General features: G+C 48.6%; 2 protein-coding genes across 2 annotated transcripts in view; one reads left to right on the top strand and one right to left on the bottom strand.

Annotated features, from left to right (window-relative positions):
- The window catches only part of Fhip1a (FHF complex subunit HOOK interacting protein 1A), a 124,576-nt gene extending 119,783 nt beyond the window's left edge, over positions 1–4,793 (top strand). The window contains exon 12 of the mRNA XM_051157388.1: positions 4,240–4,793. Within this exon, the coding sequence (XP_051013345.1) occupies positions 4,240–4,493 (254 nt within the window). The 3' untranslated portion in view covers positions 4,494–4,793. The remainder of the gene's footprint in view (positions 1–4,239) is intronic.
- Positions 4,794–11,396: 6,603 nt separating this feature from the next.
- Positions 11,397–22,016, bottom strand: part of Gatb (glutamyl-tRNA amidotransferase subunit B) — a 76,194-nt gene continuing 65,574 nt past the window's right edge. The window contains exons 12-13 of the mRNA XM_051157389.1: positions 13,117–13,251; positions 11,397–11,788 (exon numbers count right to left, since the gene is read on the bottom strand). Of these exons, the coding sequence (XP_051013346.1) occupies positions 11,660–11,788; positions 13,117–13,251 (264 nt within the window). The 3' untranslated portion in view covers positions 11,397–11,659. The remainder of the gene's footprint in view (positions 11,789–13,116; positions 13,252–22,016) is intronic.

Here is a 22,016-nt window from a genome sequence, read left to right as displayed (position 1 = left end):
TCTTGGCATCTAAACCCTGCAAGCATCAAAGAGTATTTTTAATCTGTGTCCATCTTAGAACAACTTCTTCCTAGTGTTCTTAAATCTGAAGGAAGGGCTTCCAGGCCTGTACTGGCCTGTGCCCTCCATGGAGGATCTGGCTGACTATCCGCTTTCCTAGCTGGGGTGGTTTGGGGAGGATGTGTGAGATGTGTGAGATGTGCTGATGGGTGGGACGTTGTCAAACTCCAATAAAGCATGGCACCTGTGGACCACAGGGAGGCGCTATGTGGACTTCTGGAACCACCTTTTGGCCATCCCTGCCCTGCAGATGGCATCTGTTCTCTTTATTGTATTTTTAGAGCAACTTACACCAAAAAACTAAATGTGCTTCAGGATTCTAGGAGGAGGACAGTGTCTGTTAGGGTGAGAAGTGACACTTATCCTCGGCAGCTCCTGCTTCACTCAGCTATAGGGGACAGAGAGGGTGGGTGGCAGGGAATGGTGGAGGGGGCTAGCTGAGATAGTCTTAGGCCCAGGGAGCAAGGCTGCTTGGCCTCACTTCTGGTTAGACAAATCTGATGGCCATTGTCTCCTGTCTCCTGAGCTGTGACATAGGCCCTGGTGACGACAAATAACCAAATGTCCAAAATTGCTCAGGGTTACCTCAGTACGGTTGCCCAGGTGTGGGACAAGCCTTCAAGGAGGTGGGTGAACACTGGCGAAGACTTGGGCTAAGGGCTAAGGCAGTGGCCAGAAACAAGGCTGGGAACGAGAGGCAGAGGCACAACTCGGAGAGAAATCTACACCTATAAAAGAAGCTGAAAGAGCCCAGAACTCCGTGCAGCTACTGGGTCCCGACTGCGTGTCTGTGGTTTGATCTTGGTCACATCGCTTCATTGGGTCTTGTGTCCCTAAGTCCTGTGGAGGTGAGGCTAGGCATGAAACTCAGGGCTTCCAGCACGTGATGCCCACACGCTACCACTCTCAGCAGTCTCTGCTCCTCTCTTGACTTTTAAAGGCAGGATTAGTCCCTCTCTCAGGTACCCTCTGGCCACAGCAAGAACTCTGGTTGTGGTAGGCTACTGGGCTACTACAAGGCAGATTTTAAAAGAGAGTTGGGCTAGGTACCACTGGTAAAATGATGGGTCAGGATTTAGCTTGTTAGACTTCAGAAAGAGAAGGCAAGGCCATTGTGGGAGGGAAAGGCTTCTCTGTGGGTGGTCGGTGGGTCTCCAGAGTCTGTGCAGTGCCATGTGCCCAGCCCTGCTGCCAGGAGAGGAGCAGACAATGTTTTTCCTGCTCAGCTTCTGAAATCCTCTGGTAGTCTGGAATACCTTGCGCAGCAGCTTTTCAGACTCAGGGCACCATTCCAGAACATAGCGCTGGCCGTGATGTTGATTTGCACGCCTTTCTCCTGGCCTTTCCCTTTCGGTGCTGCGCATGCTTGTTGGGCCCTTTTCATCACTCAGGTACCTGAGGCCAGAGCCACTCCACCACTCAGTCTCTGTATTCCCTTCACTTCCTGTTGTCCCTTCAGAAAAGCCAACTGCCTCGTGGATGCATCCAGCGGCAGCAGTTAAAACAACCGCTGCCCTCAGGGCAGAATGATGACTTTCGATGCTGGTTTTTCAGTCAAGATCATTGGCTACTGAGGGTTAGCTACTTTTTCAGCTAGACAGACAGAGAAAGAAAGTCTACTCAAATACGTAAAAAACTATCCAATAATAGTGCCATACCTCAGCTTACACTTAAAGGTCCTTTAACTGAGCTCTGATTCTAGACAGGTGCCTAGACATTACCCCATACAGAGAAGGAAACAGACCTGGTGAGCCAGGTCAGGGTCATCACTCTAATCTGCTTATTGTGACACACTGAAAGGCCATTTCCTGGTGGTAAGCCTGCTTGGGTCCACCCCAGCGGCTTGCTGGAACAGCCTGAAGGGTGTCCCTGCAAGGCTCAGGGGCCTTCACTGCTCTTCTGCCTCATTCGAAGATTTGTGGATTCAAGCTGGGCAGACAAACCTTAGCAGTGGTGTTTCTAATTCACAAGTCACACTACATAAGAATCCACAAAAAGCCTGGTTTAGAGAAGAGGGGTGAAAGAGAAAGGTGGACATGAAGAGAGGAGTGGTAGTGTGGAGGAAAGCAGGCCATTTTCCCACTGTGCAAAGCATTGTTGGCCTCTGTGAATAGACTGGCCAGAGGCTGTAAGACACACTCTCAGGTGGACTTGACCCTTGGAGAGACTGAGGTACCGCACAAGTGAGGAGTAAGGCGTGGCTGACAAACTGTGCCAGCCTTCAGTAAGTAGGCCAGGAGCCAGAGCAGGGAGGAGCACCAGGGATTGTGGAACAGGAGCTGCAGGGGCCCCTGTGTACTTGACACCCAGTGACTCACTTGATCCTTACAGTAATTCTTTTGAGAGCCAGAGGAAGTGGTAGTACAGAGAGGTGAAGCCACCACCCTGGAAGTAACCCAGATGGCAGGTGACAATCTGTGCTCTTAGCTATAGTCCCAGTGCCTCTGAAGCTTAGCAAGATGTGGGTGAACAGAAACATAGAAATGGGATTCCAGGAAGCAGCGAGCACAGCATAGACTCTGGGCTGAGCAGGATGCCTGGGAGTATCCTGATCCCCAGGGGCATCCAGGCCAACTTCCTCAGCGAGCTGTAATGGACCACTGGAGAGCTGTAGTGCCTGAGGACCAATGTGGATGGTGGCATCACCGAGGCTGATTTTTGACATCAACACTTTTTTTTTGACGTCGACATTGTCCACACTTGTTCTTACTCTTGCCAGGGCATGTGAGGGAATTCTGATAAGAGGTAGTGGGAGACAGAGTTTCAACAATTTTTTCTAGTTCTCTATGACACGAACCGTGATATGCTTTAATCCAAAAGGATATTTCAAGCAGCAAAGTGGAGGATTTTTTTTTTTTAACACTAAAGACTATAGTAGTGAGATGTGGAAAGTACTATAAATGTCAAGAATTTTTAGTGCTGTCGTTAAGCAACATTCTGGAAAGTGTTGAAAAATGGGGTTGAATTCTAAAAAGCAGCCAAAATAATGAAGAGCTTGAATACAGTGATTTAGAAGGAGTAATGAGATCATTTGGGGAGGGGGCAGAAGGTGGCATAAATAATTCCTACAAATATATGAGGGCTGGAGAGCTCAGGAATGAAAGAGTCAGGCACATTGAACCATTTTAGTTAGGAGAGCTGGTGTGTATAAATATGCAGACCAGTTGTGTACGTTAGACCCTGGGCTCGTGTCATCCTGGACTTAGGTTGTTAAAGCTACGCTGTACGCCTCTGGCAGCCGTCTCTAGGTGGTGCCGTCCAAGCCCTTTGCTGCCCCAGATCCCAGGGGCTGCATGAAATTCTTAGCCTGGCCCTCGTCATTATTTCCGGTGATCTGGCGGAATCTCCACTCTTGTGTTTTGGAGGCTGTAGGATCCAGCCAGAAGGGGCTGAGGTTTCTGGGGAGCCCTGCAGGCAGAGCAACAGCTGCACAGTACAGCAGCTTATGGAGCTGCACCTGGTGACCAGGCTGCCCTGGAAGGAGGAGTTGGCTCAGCACTGGGTTTCAGGAGAGCAGAGGGGCCACAGGTGTCCTTGGTAGATTTCCCATGAGCCCAGTCTACACTCAGCTGACACCAGTTGTAACAGGTGCTATTGCAGTGTAGCAGGCCAGCCTATCTGCCTGCCCACTAGCTGTCCTTCCTACCCTCCCACCAATCCACGCACCCACCCATCCAGTCACCCACCCACCCACCCACCCATCCATTCATCCACCCATCCTCTTATCTACCCACCCACCCACCTACTCACCTACCCATCCATTCATCCACCCACCCATTAGTCCACCCACCCAGCCATCCAGCCAGGGTTTTGCTCTGTTGCCCAAGCTGATCTTTAACTACTGAGCTCACACATGATCCTCCTTCCTTGGCCTCCAGATAGCCAGGACTTCAGGGTGCCAGCACAGTGTATGGCTGGGTTTCTTGTCAAACCTGCATTCCTGCCATAGTTTATGCATGAGGTTCCCTGTATAGGCTTTTAGGTGGACAGTCCTGTATTACAAGCTGAGAGTTAGCTATTATCTGCTGGACAAGCGTGTCACGAGCACTAAAGGGCTGTCTTCAGGATCCACTCAGCTGAGGAACTGCACCCAGGGCCCTTCCCTCCAGTAACCCACTTGCCCCTCACACACATACTTGCTATCGGAGACTCCCAGAACTATCTTCTTTCTGCTTTCAGATCCTACTCAGGAGGTCTCCAGGACAGAGAGTGACAAGACCCTTATGGACGGCCCTCCACGAGTACTTCAGCCCTTCCTGGGCAACCGAGCCAAGGTGGCCAGGGCACCCCCAAACCTGCCTCTGCCAGTGAGGAACACCATGCTGGCTGCTGCTCTCTTCCCAGAGTTTCTGAAGGAGCTGGCAGCCTTGGCCCAAGAACACTCCATTCTGTGTTACAAGATCCTGGGGGACTTTGAGGACTCCTGCTGTTAGTTTTTTATACTATTAGTTTACTTGAGGTTTGGTTTTATAAGGTTATAGTGTCTTGACTGAATGTTAAGTGCAAAGCTGCTTATCAAAGCACGTCTACTTTGATATTTCCTGACAATACTTGATTTGTAGGGAGGGTTATTTTTGTGCAGCTCCTCTCTCTAGCCGGGTCTCCGTCGTCATAGAGAATGTACGTCTTGCGAGCTGGCCATCCCTTGGCAGGTCCTTTCTGCTCAGTTTGTCCTCTTCACATGTTCTCCCATGCCTTGGAGCGGAGACATTCAGCTTGTAGCTTGGACAGCATGGAGCGTACCCGCAAGCGCTCTCTCTCTCTCTCTCTCTCTCTCTCTCTCTCTCTCTCTCTGAAGCACTATAATCTCTGGACAACCGTGGCGGGGTCAGCTCTTCAGTGCCAGCAAGGAAGCTCCTCCGCAGCCGCACGCATGCCTGCCACCCACACGCTCTGTAAACTGCAAGAACAACACGGAGCGCCTTCTGCTGCACAGGGACACATCATCTGCCACTCCAAATTTGACTTCTGGACTTGCAGTCTCTCCACATACCTATTGCCTTATGTTATGGGAAAACCCCCAAGCCCCAGATGTCTGCCCCAGAAATTCACACGGGAAGAATCTGGGATGCAGGAATGTTTTTTCTTGTTGCTTGGGAGCTGCTCTTATCACTCAAATGAGACCAAAACACAAGACAGCCTTAATTTAGTGCACTTTGCACAAAATGAAGCACACCTATGCAAACTTTGGATCTTAGGCATTTGGTCAGATGAAACGAAATGTGGTATCATATACTTATGCAAAAAACCAACCCTGACTCTAAGTGTTTTATGAAAGCAAACATTTGCTTGTGAAGCTATAGAGGGTTTGTTGTTGGGGTGGGGCAGAGTTTGGAATGAGTGCAAAAGATAAAATTATGCTAACTGCAACTTGTAAAGTCACTGTTTGTTATTTTATTTTACTAAATATGCTGCACTTTGTAGAGAAATGAGCACTTTTCAGGCCATGTTGGTTCCTGGATGGAAATGCACATGGGTCCCAGGGAGCCTGTGAAGCCAGGTGCCTGCAGGTGACTCCCGCCTCATGGCTGTGGTGCATGCCAAGTATCCAGCTGTGGACGGTGACCCAGTGGGGATACACTGGTATCTCGGGCTACTTGCCAGCCTGCTCCCAGCAGCATGGATATACTTTAGTCATAGCCTTATAAACACACACACACACACACACACACACACACACACACAGAGAGAGAGAGAGAGAGAGAGAGAGAGAGAGAGAGAGAGAGAGAGAGAGAGAGAGAGAGAGAGAGGACAAACAATTGGTATTTATAAATATTAAAGACCCTTATGTTTTGGGTCTAAAGTGAAAACAGCTCCCCAGTGGAGGGATGCAGGCCTAGCTCTCTCTCTTCTTTGTGGGCATCCCTGCTGAGCCCCAAGGGTGATGCCCCAGTTCCATTGATTGTGCCTCAGGGACACTAGTTTGCCAGTCAGGCCTCTGGAACAGGGTAACAATGGAATAATAACTGTATCTGAGGCATTGCAGGCCTTTGTAGGATCTTGAAGCAGGTTTAGACTGAGGAGACTGGGGAGCCAGCCCAAGAGACAGATGCCCAAGGAGATCTGGCCTGGGCTGAGTGAGCTGGTAGGAAGCACTGTATCACTGGCTAAACCCTGATGCCTGTTCATGGGACACTGCTGACTTTACATTTGTCTTTAAAGTCAGTTTTCCAAGCCGTGATGCAGCAGCCAGCATGTTGGAAGCACAGTAAATTGGCCTGCTCTTGCCTGCCTGAAGCATGTCCACAAGTCTCATTAGAACAAAAGAGTAGCTTCAGCTGGAGAGAGGGCAACAGCTGAAGGAACCATTTGGTACTCCTTCCAACCCTGTTACTCGGGGTTGGTTACTTGTGCTTGCACGTCACTGAATGCTCAAGGTCTACCTGCAAATGGTGGTCTTTAGCCTTGTGCTTTTATGCCCATCTCCATTTTCTGGGATCGATACTGGTCCTTCTCAAGTCCATATTTCTTTTCCCTTTTCTTTCTTTCTTTTTTCTTTTTTTTACTATGCTAGGTAAGCATTCTGCTACTTAGCTATACTCCATAGCCATCCCACATATTTTTTATCTACCCCAGAGTCCCCTTGGTGCCTATTGGGAGAGACTACCCCCAGCCCACCCCAGAAGGCACTGCTGTTGGCTTGGGTTAAAAGAGGGCAAGGCTGACTGACAGGAGTCTTGGGTGAAGGGTCGGGAAATCCGACTACATGGGGTAGAATGTTGATAGCAACCTCAACTTAACAACTCTTCTCTGATTGCATTTGTCCCTGAATCCTGTTTTCCCTCAGAGAGCCTGCTGGGAGTAGAGCACGGAGCACCTCCAAGCCCTTGCAGCTGAGCTAAGTAGCCGGGAATGGTATGAATACGCCAAGAGCAAACCTGGGCTATAGACAGGAGAGCAGGTCCTGATGGTTTGAAAGAGTGAACACTGCTCCAGGCGAACAGGTGACACAGGAGCTCTTTGTGGGAACATAATAGTTTTGAGGTAGGTTACCTTAGTCCTCAAGGTCACAGGTGAATGGAAGCCTATTTTTTTGTAATACATTTTGGGAAAGAATGTTTAGAGACTTGACATGTTTAAAACCTGCTCCAGGGACTATGTCCATTCCCCAGGACAGGTGTCATATCAGCTGCCATGTCTGAGGAGCAACCATAGATACTATTTCGTTTGCACAGACCCTGGATTGGCGTCACTGTGTCTAGCCTGATGGACCTCAACAGGGGTGTGGAGTGGAGGGTTCCTGGAACATCACAACATTAACCTGAATCCATAATTCAGCATCTGATTTAGAGGTCTAGACGGAGTGAGTTTTATGGTTCAAAATACATGAGCACACAGGGATAGTTAAAATTGATTTTGAAAATAGCCAGGTAAATGTAAAAATCTTAACAAAGAAAATCCAGTGTAGTTTCAGCCTAAAACACAATTTCATGGGATGAATTTACAGTCTCCCGGATCGGAAGTGCAGTTGCAGGAAGAACTAATTAAAGGTGGTTTATTATTGAACCTTCTCTTTTTCTGGCAGAGCCATTGTAAGATTGTCCCCATTTGGTTTGGCATTGTTGTGGAAAGTGCTGCGACATGCTGAGAGTGGAGCTGATGTCTGTTGTGTGACAAGGGTGTACCTTCAGTGCTTTGCAGGTCCTTAGCAGGTGGCTTCCATTTAGGTTGTATGTAGTTGTTGATTTTCTGCCCATTAGTACATCCTGAGGTGGGGTGTTGTCAGCAAAGCATCCTCCTGTAAACAGAATCTAGAAATCGGATCTGTGGATGTTTGCGTTGCTCTTGTTTGGGCAGCCAGTCATACTGAGGGCTGGCAGTTGTTTGCCTCTCTGCAGTAGTCATTGTGGATTCCAGATCTTCTGAGAGGTCTAAAGTTGTGATGTCTGGCCAGCATGGTGGGGTATGTCACAGACATGTCACATATGACTGTGCTCCAATTCTCATTTAAGGGCAGTCTAGTTCAATTGCTAATTAGCAGCCGTATGTTTGTAGCAATGGCTGTCAAGCCTGCCATCTTTAGGAAATGCTTTATTGCAGGACAGCTATTATTGCACATGCCACTTCAAGTCACTGGCCTGGGACGGCCTAATGTACAGTTTGCTGCATACTTCAAGCCATCTCTGCAGTTAGCTTTTCCTGAGGCAGCAGTTCCTCCGGCAGCTGAGGCCACAATGACTTTAGACCATTAGGGAGCTATCTTAGCCACTTTCCACTTCAGCTATCAGCCTGTGCATCGCAGGACACTACTTTGCCATCACATAACGGCTTAGAACACCCTGTCAAGAGTGTGTACTCCACCTTAAGCCTGTCAAGGGAGGAGCCATTCCAAGAGAACGGAGCTGGCTTTTTCTTTTAGAATGAGCATCATAAACCCAATGCTTCATGAAAAGCTCTTGGAGACCTCAGAGTGGCTTCTGGGATCATTTTACCTCAGCAGGTCCCCTCTATACCAGGCATTTATTAGTCCATCCCTTGTTTTGGAGGACAGATTATCCCCACAACTCATTAACTGGATAAACAGGGCTTTGGCAAGACATTCTCTGTGAGGCTCTTTAGGGAAAAGGATCATGGGAGGGAGAGGAAGGCTCGGTGGGAAGGTGTCTGTGGATTCTCATCCTCAGAACCCTCACACTGATGGTTTTAGCTGGGACTGCTCACAGCAGGTTGTGTTGTCTTTGAAGCTGTGAGTTAACCCAGGTCACTGTCACCCACACAAACCGGACCACAGAATTTTGTCCCCGTGTACTCAGTTTTCATTTCAGGGTCCTTTTATGGAGTTTAAATGAACTGTGTCACTTCAGAACTTGAAAAGGTGACAGAGTACTCAGGCAAGATTATAAATTTTACTGAGTGGAGGTTGTACAAGTCTGTCCTCCTTAATATGTCAAGTGACATCTTTCTTGGACAAGTCTATGAGAGGAAGAACCACCAAAAGCCAGACTTCTTTTGCCCTGCGGACATTTTACAGAAGTGACATGGTGCTGACGACCTTGCTTAAATGACTTCTGCCTAGCCATGACGTGGGAGCCGGTGAAAGAGGACTCGACATGCATGCCTTCTACCTCACTGTCCACAGGTCAGCTCTGTTGAAAGCACTCCCCAGGTACATTTGTCTAGAATGGGCCGAAACAGCACTGTGGCTACACGCACACTGCTTCTGTCAATGGGCAAATTACATGGCCTTCTAGGTAGAGTGTTTTTCCTCGTTACTCTTTTAGAGTCCTTGAAATGATAACAACTAAACTCAATCTAATTGAGAGATAAAATATAAGTTGTGGGCCATGCCATAGGCTGTTAATACTGAAACGACCAACTTGAAGAGGTGCAAGCCTTTCACGGTGCAATTCCAGATTAGCAATAATTCTGTTAAGGGGGGTGGGGCAGGGATGGCACTTACTTCGGTAGAATAATGATAGTTGTTCTAGCTGACACTCCACTCATGCACGAGCCCAGTAGATGCAGAAAGCTGGCTTTCTGGACAGAGATGCCCCAGAATGTACAATCTTGGTGGTTAGCAGCCCGGCTTACGAGGGGAGGGGATGCAGGAAGCTGTCTGGGCATTTGTTCCTTACGTTAGATGAACTTATACCTCTTGTGTTAGCGTCTCACGAGGACCATCAACCAGTCATGAAGTAGCAGTGTACAGGGTTTGGGCCTGAGCAGGTAGAGCTGCCTCGGGGTGGAAGTGGGGATGGAGCTGAGAAATCATCAGTTTCCAGAACTTTCCCCCGACCAGCCACTGGTTCTGAGTCACACATCCAGCTACAGGTGTGTGGATTTTATTGGCAGACGGCAGCGGTTTTAGCTATGGTGCCAACTCATAGTGAGATTTCCCCTAAGTGGTACAAACATGTAAAGTCTTTCACTGAGGCCCGGGTACCACCATACTTTGTGCATTTTTAAAAGGTGTTATGTAAACAGGTCTTTCAAATGTGGTCAGGTCCCAGTCTGAGCTGGTCTTGGATTTTCCCCTCTCAAATCCTGCTCTAAGGGTTCAAGGTAACAAAGAGAATGAGTTGGTTGTCAGAGCTAGCTGGGAAGAGCCTGGGGAAGACTGCCTGCTGACGGCATCTCCTCTGGGAAGACTTGGTCATACGCGCTTCTCCGTCGACAAAATAGGCTTTAGAAGCTGCTTCTGCCAAGCTGCAGTGCCTACTGAGGTAAGGCCAGGACCTCAGCTTCATGAGTGCTGTCTGCAAGGCTTTATGACCAAGCCAGAACTTTTGGTAAAAATGGAGGTCCTAAGATTGAAACCTGCTGTCTTTTATGAAATAAAGGCTCTGCTGGATTAGAGTCTAAGTGGCTCTGGCCACTGGAATTCAGGCTTGTGGAGCAACAGGAACCTTTCTTTCCTGTGGGGAGGCTGGTGGAAATCATTGGAGCAGCCAGTTTCACTAGGGCAATGCGACGTGGGCCTGTGGGTCCCTGGCTGAGGTAACGTTGATGTCACCTCCTCCTGCTTGTCTGAACAGACCACAGGGCTGGTGTCCACTCTTCTGAGCTTTTGGCTGGGTGATGGGTTGCTTTCTTTCACTCTGCTCGGCCACTGTCTAGTGATGGATGTGGAGTGTCCACTCCTCCCATCCCTCAGCTGCCCCAGGAACGATGGCCCCAGCACTGTTCTTACACGCCTGAGAATCTGCTCTAAGGTGAGGGTCTCCAAGGGGTTTCCTCTTTGCTATCAGTTTGAAAAATACTAAAAAACATTTGCAAAACTAGTTGCTACAGTGTGGTTTGTTTGAGGCATATGAAAAGGGGGTACCCAGGACGCCAGCAAGGAATGGATAACTTCACAGGAACACGGACAGAGGCAATTGGCCGTCACCACCATTGTCAGCTGTACCTCAAGACACTTAGAACCAAGATTCTGATTTATTAGTTTATAATCTTATTCTTCCCAGGTACAACTTGATTCTTCAGCTATTTTCTTTTTTACCTAAGCACTGTGTGGGGGAGGGGTGCAAGCTATGTGGTCTTTTAAGCAGAAGTTAACTTTTATGTGCTATTTCAGTGTGCATTTTATTCATTAAATTTACCTGAGACCGTCTGTGTCACTTTACTTCCCTGGGAACTGAGCAGGCGGCAGCACCTACACTCAGCAGGTGAGTGCCAACACCCCCTCCCCTCCCTTTGCCTGAACAAGGTGTTACGTGGCATCAGCTTCTTCTATTGCACCTTCCTTCATCTTCACTAGCTCACTTTAGGCCTGAATATGCTACATTCATCCTCATCCTATTGCCCCTCTCCCAGTGGCCTTTAGATGGGGAGTGCTGGTCGGCTCTTAGGACGCACTCATGGCATCTGAGGTGGAAACAAGAGCTTGATTGTGTTAGAGTCACTATTTCCTACCAACGGCTGCCACCATCATGGACCGTTTCTATTCAGTGAGGCTGGTGCTCCAGCTACTGGTCTTCCGTGATGCCTGCCTCAGGTCATGGGGTCGCAGAAGACACACACGTGTAAAATGTTACCTCCCAGGAGGTTTAGCTTGGGTAGGGACTGAGAGAGAACGTGTACATCACTTGAGTGCCCGCCCTCAGGGGCCTCTCTTCTCAAGGCCACAGTGTCCTCCCTCAGATAGAGGGACCCCAACACTTCATAATGACATCTTCTTCTCCAGTATTTCCTTTATCACAGTCGGGTCTGCTCGGCTGAGGCTTGCTTTCCGGACCAACCCAATGAGCTTATTTATGGCTTTGGGGTTTTTTTCCTTTATATCCACCACCTGTAAAGACAGAAGTCAGGAGGTGAAAATAGAGACTCATACCATTGTCCTCAGGGTTTCCACTGATTGCAAATTAAATTCAGGCACTTTCTTCCCTTTACGTAACATGTAAAATGAGGAGGGAAAAGAGAGGAGGGGATTAACTTCTGAGAGGTTTCTAGGTTCCTGTCAAAGGGGATTTGGCTCCTTTGCCTTCTGATTCAAATGAACAAGGGAACGGTGAGGGATGAGATGTGACTGCTGACAGCCACAAAGCTGGCATGCAGGACCACAGCACTGTCCTCTGGGGCCACAGGATGCAGTCCCTGTGAATCATCTCCGTGATGAGCATTGGGTCTAATAGGCAGGGGTGCCTCTTAGATTCTCTAGTGCCACTCAGCAGGCACCCCTGCTCCCTGCCAGCCAGAACTGCTCCTTAGAAAACAAACCTTCAGGATGGCAGCTCGCTCAGCCAGGGCTGTGGCAGGTAAGGGCTAGTAAAGGCAGGAGGGGCTGAGCGCCACCAAATAACCGCAGTGCTGACTTCCCTCTGCAAGTGTCTGATTGGCAGTTAGTGTGCTTGAGTGCCGCAGGACCACTCTGAAACCAAGTGTGTTCTTATCAGGCACAGCAGATAGGGCAAGAAGATGGAGCCTGCTGGGAGGGCGTGGGCTCATTTTCCTTATCAAGGGCTCTTTCCAGAGCTGTCGGTGTCCCTGCACACTGATGGGGTGTGCATTATTCTGAAAGAGATACTAGTAATTTTTTCCCCACTGAAAAATATCTCTAGACAGTATGATTAGACCCGGGGTGGGTGAGGAGGTGGGGAGCCCTGCAACTTGGCATGCTTTTCTATCTTGTGCTAGGCTAAGAACACAAAGCGACTTGGTTTTCAGCCATGTTTCTGTCAAAGGATTTTCTCGGTAATTTACAGATCATTTTCTTCTCTGCATTTTCCCTCCTCGCAAAGGCCATAAAACTGAAGCATTTCCAGGTCTTTTCCCTCCTTGCGGCAGATCTTCCTGAAGTAGCGGTAGGCACAAAGAATGTAAATGACAACTCTGGGAGAGAGTGACAACTCTCCAGTTAAAATCGGGGCTTGGGGACTTGATAAAGCCCTTTAAATGGACTCCACAGAGAGCGCACACTAGCAAAGAGCTTTCCTCGGAGGAACATGAGGCTGTGCTTTTCATCTGAGGCACGTGTCTTTGGACATTAAATGCTGCCACGTGAGTAGGGATTGACCAGGCTGGGCCAGCCCTCCTAGGGAAGGGTCTGTGGCTGCAGCAGGAATGGCGGCCCTCAGTCCTGCTGCCCAGGAAGACCTTGTGCCTATTGGAGATAGTCACCACTTGGGGGTGTCCATCGATGGTGGCCTGGCAGAGCTCTTCCAGGGCTTCTCGATCCTGCATCAGCTCCAGCTGCTGTGCTGACACGATCTGTGCTGCTGTCTTCCCCTCCCCCTTCCACAGCTCCTCAAACACCTGCAGGAGAAGAGAGAGAGAGAAGAAGAGTGTGAAGACTTGGTGCTTCTGCCACCTCCACGTGCCTCTGTGGTAACATGGAGCACAGAGAAGGGGCAGTGAATCAATTAGCAGCTCAGGTCACCCAGGGAGACTAGAAACCACGGCAGGGATTGGTATCATGACTCAAGAGGCACATGCCTCTGTCCAGCTGGTCACACTCCTGCCCCAATGGGCCCAGGATGCATCTGAGGTGAGTCTCACTGAGTGCTTCATGGGCACCTCTGTAGCCACCTCTACCTGTCCTGGTGGTCTAGGAAAAACTGAAGAAATATGAACCACAGGCCTTCAAATAACATAAGATGTTCAGTAAAAATATGGAACACAGATCTTCAAATCTATTCATAAGAAAACACACCTGACCAGGAGAGGGGTGTGTGTGGGGGGGGGTATTGGAGAGTAGTAAGGACTCCTCTGTGTGTTTGAGTATCCCCACCTGGAGCCCAAGGAAAGCTTCTGGTGTGCTTTATCTGCACATGTGCTGGAAGTCTGGGGAGCTTTCCTGCCCTACCTCTGATAGATTTGGCTTAACTAAGACTATAGGGGTCAGGGGTATGGCTCAGTGGGTAACAGAGCCTGCTCTGTAAGTATGGGGACCTGAGCTTAGGCCCAACACTGGGCAGGTGGGCACAGGAGGATGCCTGCAGCTTGCTGGACAGCTAGTCTAGTCAGATAGAGCTGCAGATTTTGTGGGGTCCTTGTCTCAAAAACTAAGGTAGAGGGCCCTAGAGGAATGTGCCCAGCCTTCCTACTACAGAAGCTCTTGCTTATATTAATGAAAAAGCTACTGTCTATCAGCTCTATTTATACAGCTTGGTGAAGTTAACTCCCGTCCTTCAGGGCCATCTGCGCACACCCCTAAAGAAGGTCTCAGCTCAAACACCCAAAGTCAGAAGAGAAGACGGTCCTCAAGGCCAGCTCAGAACACCCTGTGGGTGGCTCCCTGCATCATTTTGTCCTGGAGACATGCAAGGCAGTCATTTCCAGAGCTGCTTAGCAGACATGGAGGAGCAGCCCATCCTGGGGTCACTGGGTTACTCCTGAGCCCAGGGGACCCTGAAGAGACTCACAAAAGAGTCTTTCCCTGCCTGGGACTCAAGGCTCAAATGCTGGTTGGCACTGCGTTGGGTGCCGCGAGCCATAGCACCTGGATGGGCAGGAGGGCTTCCTAGGACAGGTGCCTCTAAATGTCAGGGCTGCTGCTCTGGAGAAGGCTGGCAGTACAGAGTGACATGGTTCAATGGCTCCAGCAGCCACTGGCAGCCTCTCCCTCTGAGTTAGAACCCACTGTCGTCCACTTCACAGATTAGTGGCTACCACAGCACAGACCTAGCTTTGGGGCTGATACAGCTGACCCCAGTTTCCTATCCTTTGTTCTTTCCTGGTTAAGGAAGGACTAGGAGGTCTGTCCTGGTGGGAGCCCAGGCAGGAGGAAAGCACTGAGGGGGCCTAGCCCTGCGCTCATTGCAGTGTGTGTCTGTTTACACTCTGGGATGTGCTGTCTCAGGGCCATTGCTTCAGGCCAGGCACACGACTCCCAGGGCTGTACAGGAATGGGGAACACAAGCCACAAAGCCCTGGTCACACACACACGAGCCAGGAGCCACAGACAGGTCAGAAATAGCCTGTGTTCCTAGAGACAGAATCCATACTCTTCTTTAACTGCTGTCCAACTATGAGACAAAGTACACAGGCCCCTCACCTGCCACTGCCAGCCTGGGCTTCTGAGTCAGGCTAGGAAGGAAAGGCCTGTTCAAGGGAAGGAGTCACGTGTCATGTGACAGTGTCAGCACATGGTACATTGTAAGGTTCCTGCATTTAAAAGCTTCTGGTGTTCTCTCTCTTAGGCTCACTCCAGAGCACACAGAGGACGTTGGCTTAAACGGCACTCTGAGTATGTTAACTGTGGCTTTGTCTTTATGGATGTGGCCTGGTCCCACTGGAAGCTGTAACTGGACAGAGCTCAGGAGCCATGGCACTGCACACTTCCATCTCTACATCCATGAAGAAACCCAGCACACCCAGCACCATTTCCCCTCAGCTGGGGCTTGGCCAGAAGCTGGGATGGCGCCTGGGCCTCCTGGGACTAAATGCAGGTTAGCTGAAGCTGGTGGCTCTGGAGTCTGGTGTGTCCCAGCCCTGTCTTTAGCGAGAAGAGGTCATGAGAACGCCACCTGCCACCTGCCACTTCAATCCGCAGACCCGGCTCCTGAAAGAGGGCCACAGGGTGCTTTGTCTACAGTGGCCAGGAGGTTGCGCATTATGGCACAGTCTTCAGGTTTCTATTTCTGACAAATAGGACTGCTTCACAGTGGACACCTCTTACTGCCCTGGCCCCAGGGTGCCGAGGGAGTAAGGCTGTAAGCCTCAGAAGTCCCACTGAGACACCTGAGAGGAGGAAGCGGTGACATAAGAAAGGGATAGAACTAATTGGCGACAATGTCAGCAAGCGGCAGGCAGAGAGAGGATTAATAACAAATTATGACACAAAGGAGGGGATTCTCTGGAATTCAGAACGTTCTCAGGACAGGGTGAATCTTTGTGCACAGCCTTTACCACCAGTCAGCCATGCGGTCAACAAATCATCTCTGTGGGCTCTCCTGTACTGTCAGAAACAATGCCAATACTGCCTAAAACCTAAGCTATACTTTGTTGGAATCCTCTGTTAATACATTAAAATGAATTGCAACACAGTTTTTCTTTTTATTTATTAAAGAATATATAAATAAGATGCAAAAAGGCATCTATTTAACACAGCTAGTTGTTAGAGAAAGCCATCTCCAGCCAGTGAGATAACACCTCACATTCAGGTGTGAGTGTCGTAAGTCATGTGTGGTGGTGAGGCCTATAAACCTAGCACTCAGGAGGCAGCGGCAGGAGCGCTCTGTAAGTCTGGGGTCTACACAGTCAGTTACAGGCACTGGCTATACAGACAGAAATCACAGAGCAGAATGCACTGCCGCCGCTTAACTAAGCCAGTGTAGCTCCTACCTGCATTCTAAGTGCATATTCCTACAGAAAAGTGTAGCTCTCACCCTCATCAAAGAAGCTTCTCTTGGGAGTAGACAGACCAATACAAAAACCCCAGATGATCAAGATTGAAGGCACAACTGATTTGGGTGTGGTCAGCCCCACTGACACATCTACAATACAACCCCACAGGCAGGGCTCAGGGAACATGGCCAGAGGACCAAAGAGTCTGTTACAAAACTGGATCTCCCAGAAACGACAGGGAATCCTCACCTATGAGATCCCAACAGTATGGCTGCATAGACAAGACCTTAACCATGACAACGCCAAGACATGCTGTCGTAGAAGGGGCGTTTCACAGGTCCCCAGGCCTAGACAGAAGCTACAGGCTATTAGAGATTGCTGAGAGAGGGGGAATTAGTTGTCGGCAGGAATGAACCCCTAACTGGTTATCCAATAGCAAGTCATCCCTGAAACATACACATTCAAGAAACTACCTTAAGGAGAGACTCAGTGGGTTCGTGTGTGTGTGTGTGTGTGTGTGTGTGTGTGTGTGTGTGTGTGTGTGTGTGTGTGTGTGTGTGTGTGTGTGTGTGTATGCGCGCGTGCGCGTATATGCATGTATGTGTGCATGTATTCACACGTGTTTGTGTGTGTGTATGCGTATATGTGTATATGCGTGCATGCATGTGCTCGTGTGTGTGTTTATGTGTATATAAATAGCAGTAACAAAGAAAGGGAGGTCATGCGTTTGAGAGAGTGTGAGGCATGGGGGTCATAGGAGGGGCTGGAGGGAGGAGAGAAAGTGATAATAGGTATGTTTTTTTGTTTTGTTTTGTTTGTTTTTTGAGGCAGGGTTTCTCTGTGCAGCCTTGGCTGTCGTGGACTCACTTTGTAGACCAAGCTGGCCTCCAACTCACAGAGATCCACCTGCCTCTGGCTCCCGAGTGCTGGGATTAAAAGTATGCGCCACCACACCTGGTCCAATATGTTTAATTTTTTAAAATCACAAAAGTAAAAAAAAAAAAAAAAAATCCACACTATCACATTTTGGCAAGAATGTGGAGGAGCTGGAGCCTCTCCACTCTATAGATGGTACAGCGACTTGGGATAACAGTCATACATTCCAGAAGTGCCACTTCTGTCTACCCAAGAACCTTGAAAACATGCTCCTTAAAGAAGTTACACATGAATTTCAAAGCTGCATCATTTATAAAAAGTGGAAACAACTGTCTATCAGCTGGAGCATAAAATGTGGTATATCAGTAAAATGGAATGTTATTTAGCCATAAAAATGAAGAAGTGAGGCCGAGCAGATGCTCGGTGGATAAAGTGCTTGCTGTGGGGACCTGACTTTGGATCTCCAGACCCACATGAACACAAGTATAGCAGCATGCACCTGTAAGCCCAGTGCGGGCCTCTGTGACCTCAGTGCTCTGTCTCCCAGAGAATTCCTAGAAGCCTTCCAGAAGCTTGCCTGGTAAACATGGAGAGCAAGAGGCCCTATCCCAAATGAGGTAGAAAGCTACAACTGACACCTGACACTGTCCTCTGACCTCCACACCTGTCCCGTGGGATGCTCATGCGTGCCAAAGTCAAACAAATGCACACACACAACAGCACAGAGATACTAGATAACATTTAAGCTCTAGCAACCATCACCATGTGCATGGGCTCTGAGATCACTGTGAGGGGTGAGACACAAGGGTCCCATACTGTAAGAGGCCTTCCAGACTGGAAGGCGGCCACAGGCAAATCCACACAGACAAGACTGGCAGAAATCCAGGGCAGGGAAGAAATGCAACTAGCGAGTACATCAGGGTTTCTGCTGAAGTGACAAAAACTGCTGGGACAGAGTGATGACGGCTGTCCAACTTTGTGAGCAGGACTTTTCAGGAGGCATGAAGCACTCACTTCCTCCCCTACAAAGAAGTGCTAAGCAAGAGGAGGCTTCTGCATTTTGAGGTGAGTGACTCAAGAATGGTGGGAAGCAGAAGAGCAAAGTGAGGCCTTGTAAGATACAGAGGCAGGGGGCAGCAGCATAGGGAGAAATACCTGGTCCGCTGCCTTCGCTCCGCAGCCAGGGATGAGGCAGCTCTGCAGATGAGGGAGAAGGGAGGGTCTCTGCGAAGGTTAGTGGAGGCGCAGGCAATCCTAGCCTCTGGCAAGTTTCACAAACTCACAGGCCCCAAATCTGCCCAGCTACCTTGCTGTGGAAAGGGATAGCACTTCATCTCCCAGCAGACCCTGGGATGCTGTCGTCACGGTCCAAGAATGGAGTCGTGCGAGGAGAATTCTGGGTGCCTCTGAGAAAATTCCAAGGAAACAAGAGGCTTGTAACCTCAGTTTCTTCAAAACATGCAACTGTTCTTGGATTATACGTTAATGCCCCTCCCAGCTGTAGCAGATGGAAGTGAGTTGACCTCAGATCACTCATCACAGCTGGGTATTGTTATTTGTTTATGTGCCTCTGTGGGGGAAACATGTTTTTGCCATGTGTGGCTTGTCCTTGTGAGAGCAGCTTAGTCATGTGACGCTTCTTAACCCTCAGAGTATAAACTGTTTGGTGTTCTGACTAAGGTTGGCTATTGCATGAGACTTTAGTCCGCCTCAGGTTTTAGGCCCCGCTCTCCCAGATTCACGCCGCCACCTGGAGCAGTAAACAAGGAGCCACCTTAGGAGGGACCCAGTGTGTAACCTGTGCTGCTCTAGGAGCCAGGAACTCTGGCTCACTCCTAACTCTGGGATCCCCCTGGAAACCCCACTGTCCTGGCCCAGCAGGCAGCTGCCTTATGAACGAGACCTGCACAAGTAGAGTGACTGTGACTTAAACCCATGAGTATCCTACACAACAGGGGACAAGTATGATGACACAGGGAAGGGAAGGTGCCATCCCCAAAAGCAGAGCAATGGGAGTGCCTCACTAAGACCAGGAGGCCCATGGATTCATACCTGTGCTAGGTCTGAAGGCAGTCACTCATGCACTTCTGCCATACTGTCAGCAGGGTCCTCCTGGCTCCTCACGAAGAGGGTGGCCATGACCTACCGAGGTCTGGAAAAAAACCTTGCCAGACAGCAGCAGCTTGCCATGCCTGTGTGCTACCATGGGCAGTTAAGCTGAGTTTTCGGAGAAAAGTCCCGGTTGTCACCTCGTCCTCAGCCACACACACAGGGGAGCCTCTGAGGGGAGTTTTGCCCCTCAGGCTAGATGGGACTTTCTTGTCCTTTCAGCACTGTAGCTGAAAAGAGTTGTGGAAAGAAAAGCTCCAGCCATTGCCTTAACTCCTGTCCCCACGCCCCGAGAGCTTCCTTCTAGGTGGACATTACCTCAGTAGCTGCCATTATCCCCATCTGGTTCCCACTGTTGGCCACTAGGAGCTGTCTAGCTGTGTACTGCTGTTAGGACTGACTGCTATGGGGCGTGTGTGTGTGTGTATGTGTATGTATGTGTGTATTGTTCTTGTCCCCACTTTTCCCTGTCAAGTACCTATCCTAGACCCCTGTCTCCTCAGAAATCAGGTGCTCTGGGCCTCTGATTCCTGCTGGTTCAGCCAGCGCTACACACCCTTACACTAAGATCTGACATAAACAGTGTCGGGGAAATCCTTGTTTCCTGATAAGAACAACAGCTTCCAAATGTAGCCATACAGTGGGTTCCCCAAACGCCACGCTATCTACACTGTGCCTGTTTGAACTGCTTTGAATAATTAAAAAAATAAAATAAAAACACCAGTGAGAATAAAGATGAACAGGTAAATGAAATTAGGAAGCGCATGGATGACAGGAATGAGAAATTGTCAGAAATGGAGACTTGAAAAAAGAACAAACAGAAACCCTAGAAATGAAGAGTTCGTAAGTCAAATAAAGAAATTCAGCCAACAGTCTGAGTCTGTAATGGAGTAGAGTAACAGGCAGAGTAACTAGGCTGGAAGACGGGTCCTTGGAAGTATCAGTCCAACAGAAAAGGGAAAAGGAAAAAGAAGCAGCATTCACAATTGCAGCCTGTGAAACTGGCCGATCTGAGGGCAGGCAGCAAAGGCTGAGTGCACTGTGATGACGCAATGCAGCCGGCGCCTCTGATGTTGGAAGACACATAGGAACCCAAGTATAGGAGACCACGGCCCTAAACAGATATGACCAGAAAAGATCTCCACCATAGTATTATAATCAAGCTGTCAAGAGTATAGGGCCAAGAAAGTACTGAGTTAAAAGTGACCCTGTTAGAACTACAGCAGATTTTTCACTGGAAACCTTATAGGCCAGGGAGAAGCAGAATGAAAAATTTCAAGTCCTTAAAAAACAAAAACAAAAACAAAAACAAAAAAACCCAAACGAGATTATTGAGATTATTATACTTAGCACATCTGACCTTCAAGGTGAAAGACAAAGACCCCGCAGGACAAGTGAAAACCAACCAACCCAATGATGTGTCCAGAAGTGAAAGAGAGCTACCATCACAATATTTTAACATTAGCAGAGTAGGTATTCACACAAAGGAGAAACAGGAAAGAATCAAACATTACCAATACAACAAACAAGCATAAAGGTGAACAAAGGAAAAATAAAGAATATTCATCTGCAAGAAAATCAACAGAATGGGAGGCTTAAAGCCATACTCTTCAATAGTCTTTACAAATGTAATAATATTGAATATAAGTGAGCTAAATTTCTAATTAAAATATGCAGATTGAGCCAGGTGGTGGTGGCCCACACCTTTAATCCCAGCACTTGGGAGGGAGAGGCAGGTGGATCAATGTGAGTTTGAAGCCAGCTTGATCTACAAAGTGAGTTCCAGGACAGCCAAGGCTACACAGAGAGACCCTGTCTCAACAAAACAAAACAAAACAACAAAACAGATTAGTGGAATGAATTAAAAGAACTCAAGAACCAATAACATAATCATTAAGAGATCATTTAATAAAAAAGAATCAACGTTATAAATCAATATGTACCCAATGTTGTAACATCCAGTTACAGAAAACACCTGATCAGGCTACACAGAGAAACCATGTCTCCAAACAAACAAAAGAGAGAGATAGATAGAGAAATACACCTACAGATTGGCTAAGATAAAAAACTCAAGTGACAGCACATGCTGGTAAGGATGTGGAGAAAGGGGAACACTCCTCCATTGCTGGTGGGAGTGTAAACTTGTACAACCACTTTGGAAATCAATCTGGCACTTTCTCAGAAAATTGGGAGTAGTGCTACCTCAAGACCAGCTATATGACACCTGGGTATATACCCAAAAGATGCTCCACCATACAACAAGGACATTTGCTCAACTATATTCATAGCAGCTTTATTCATAATAGAATCTGGAAACAACCTAGATGTTCCTCAATGGAAGAATGGATTAAAAAAACTGTGGTACATTTACACTATGGACTACTACTCAGATATTAAAAAGAAAGAAATCTTGAAATTCGCAGGCAAATAGATGGAACTAGAAACGATCATCCTAAGTGAGGTAATCCAGACCCAGAAAGACACCCATGGTACATACTCACTTATAAGTAAATATTAGCCCAACATAGATGTTCTCTGAGAGACTTCACCTAGCAGGGGATTGGGACAGATGCTGAGACTCACAACCAGACTCTGGGTGGAGTGCTGAGAGTGGTATGGAAGAGTGGGAGGGAAGATGGAAGGACCGAGAGGGTTCAGGAGCCCCACAGGGAGACCATCAAGGCCAGCAGATCTGAACACAGGGGGCCTGGCACAAACTGTTGCGTCATCCAAGACAGTGCATGCAG

The sequence above is a fragment of the Acomys russatus genome, chromosome 15 (genome assembly GCF_903995435.1).
Source record: "Acomys russatus chromosome 15, mAcoRus1.1, whole genome shotgun sequence".
NCBI lineage: Eukaryota > Metazoa > Chordata > Mammalia > Rodentia > Muridae > Acomys > Acomys russatus.
This window is presented reverse-complemented; position numbering and strand designations above follow the sequence as displayed.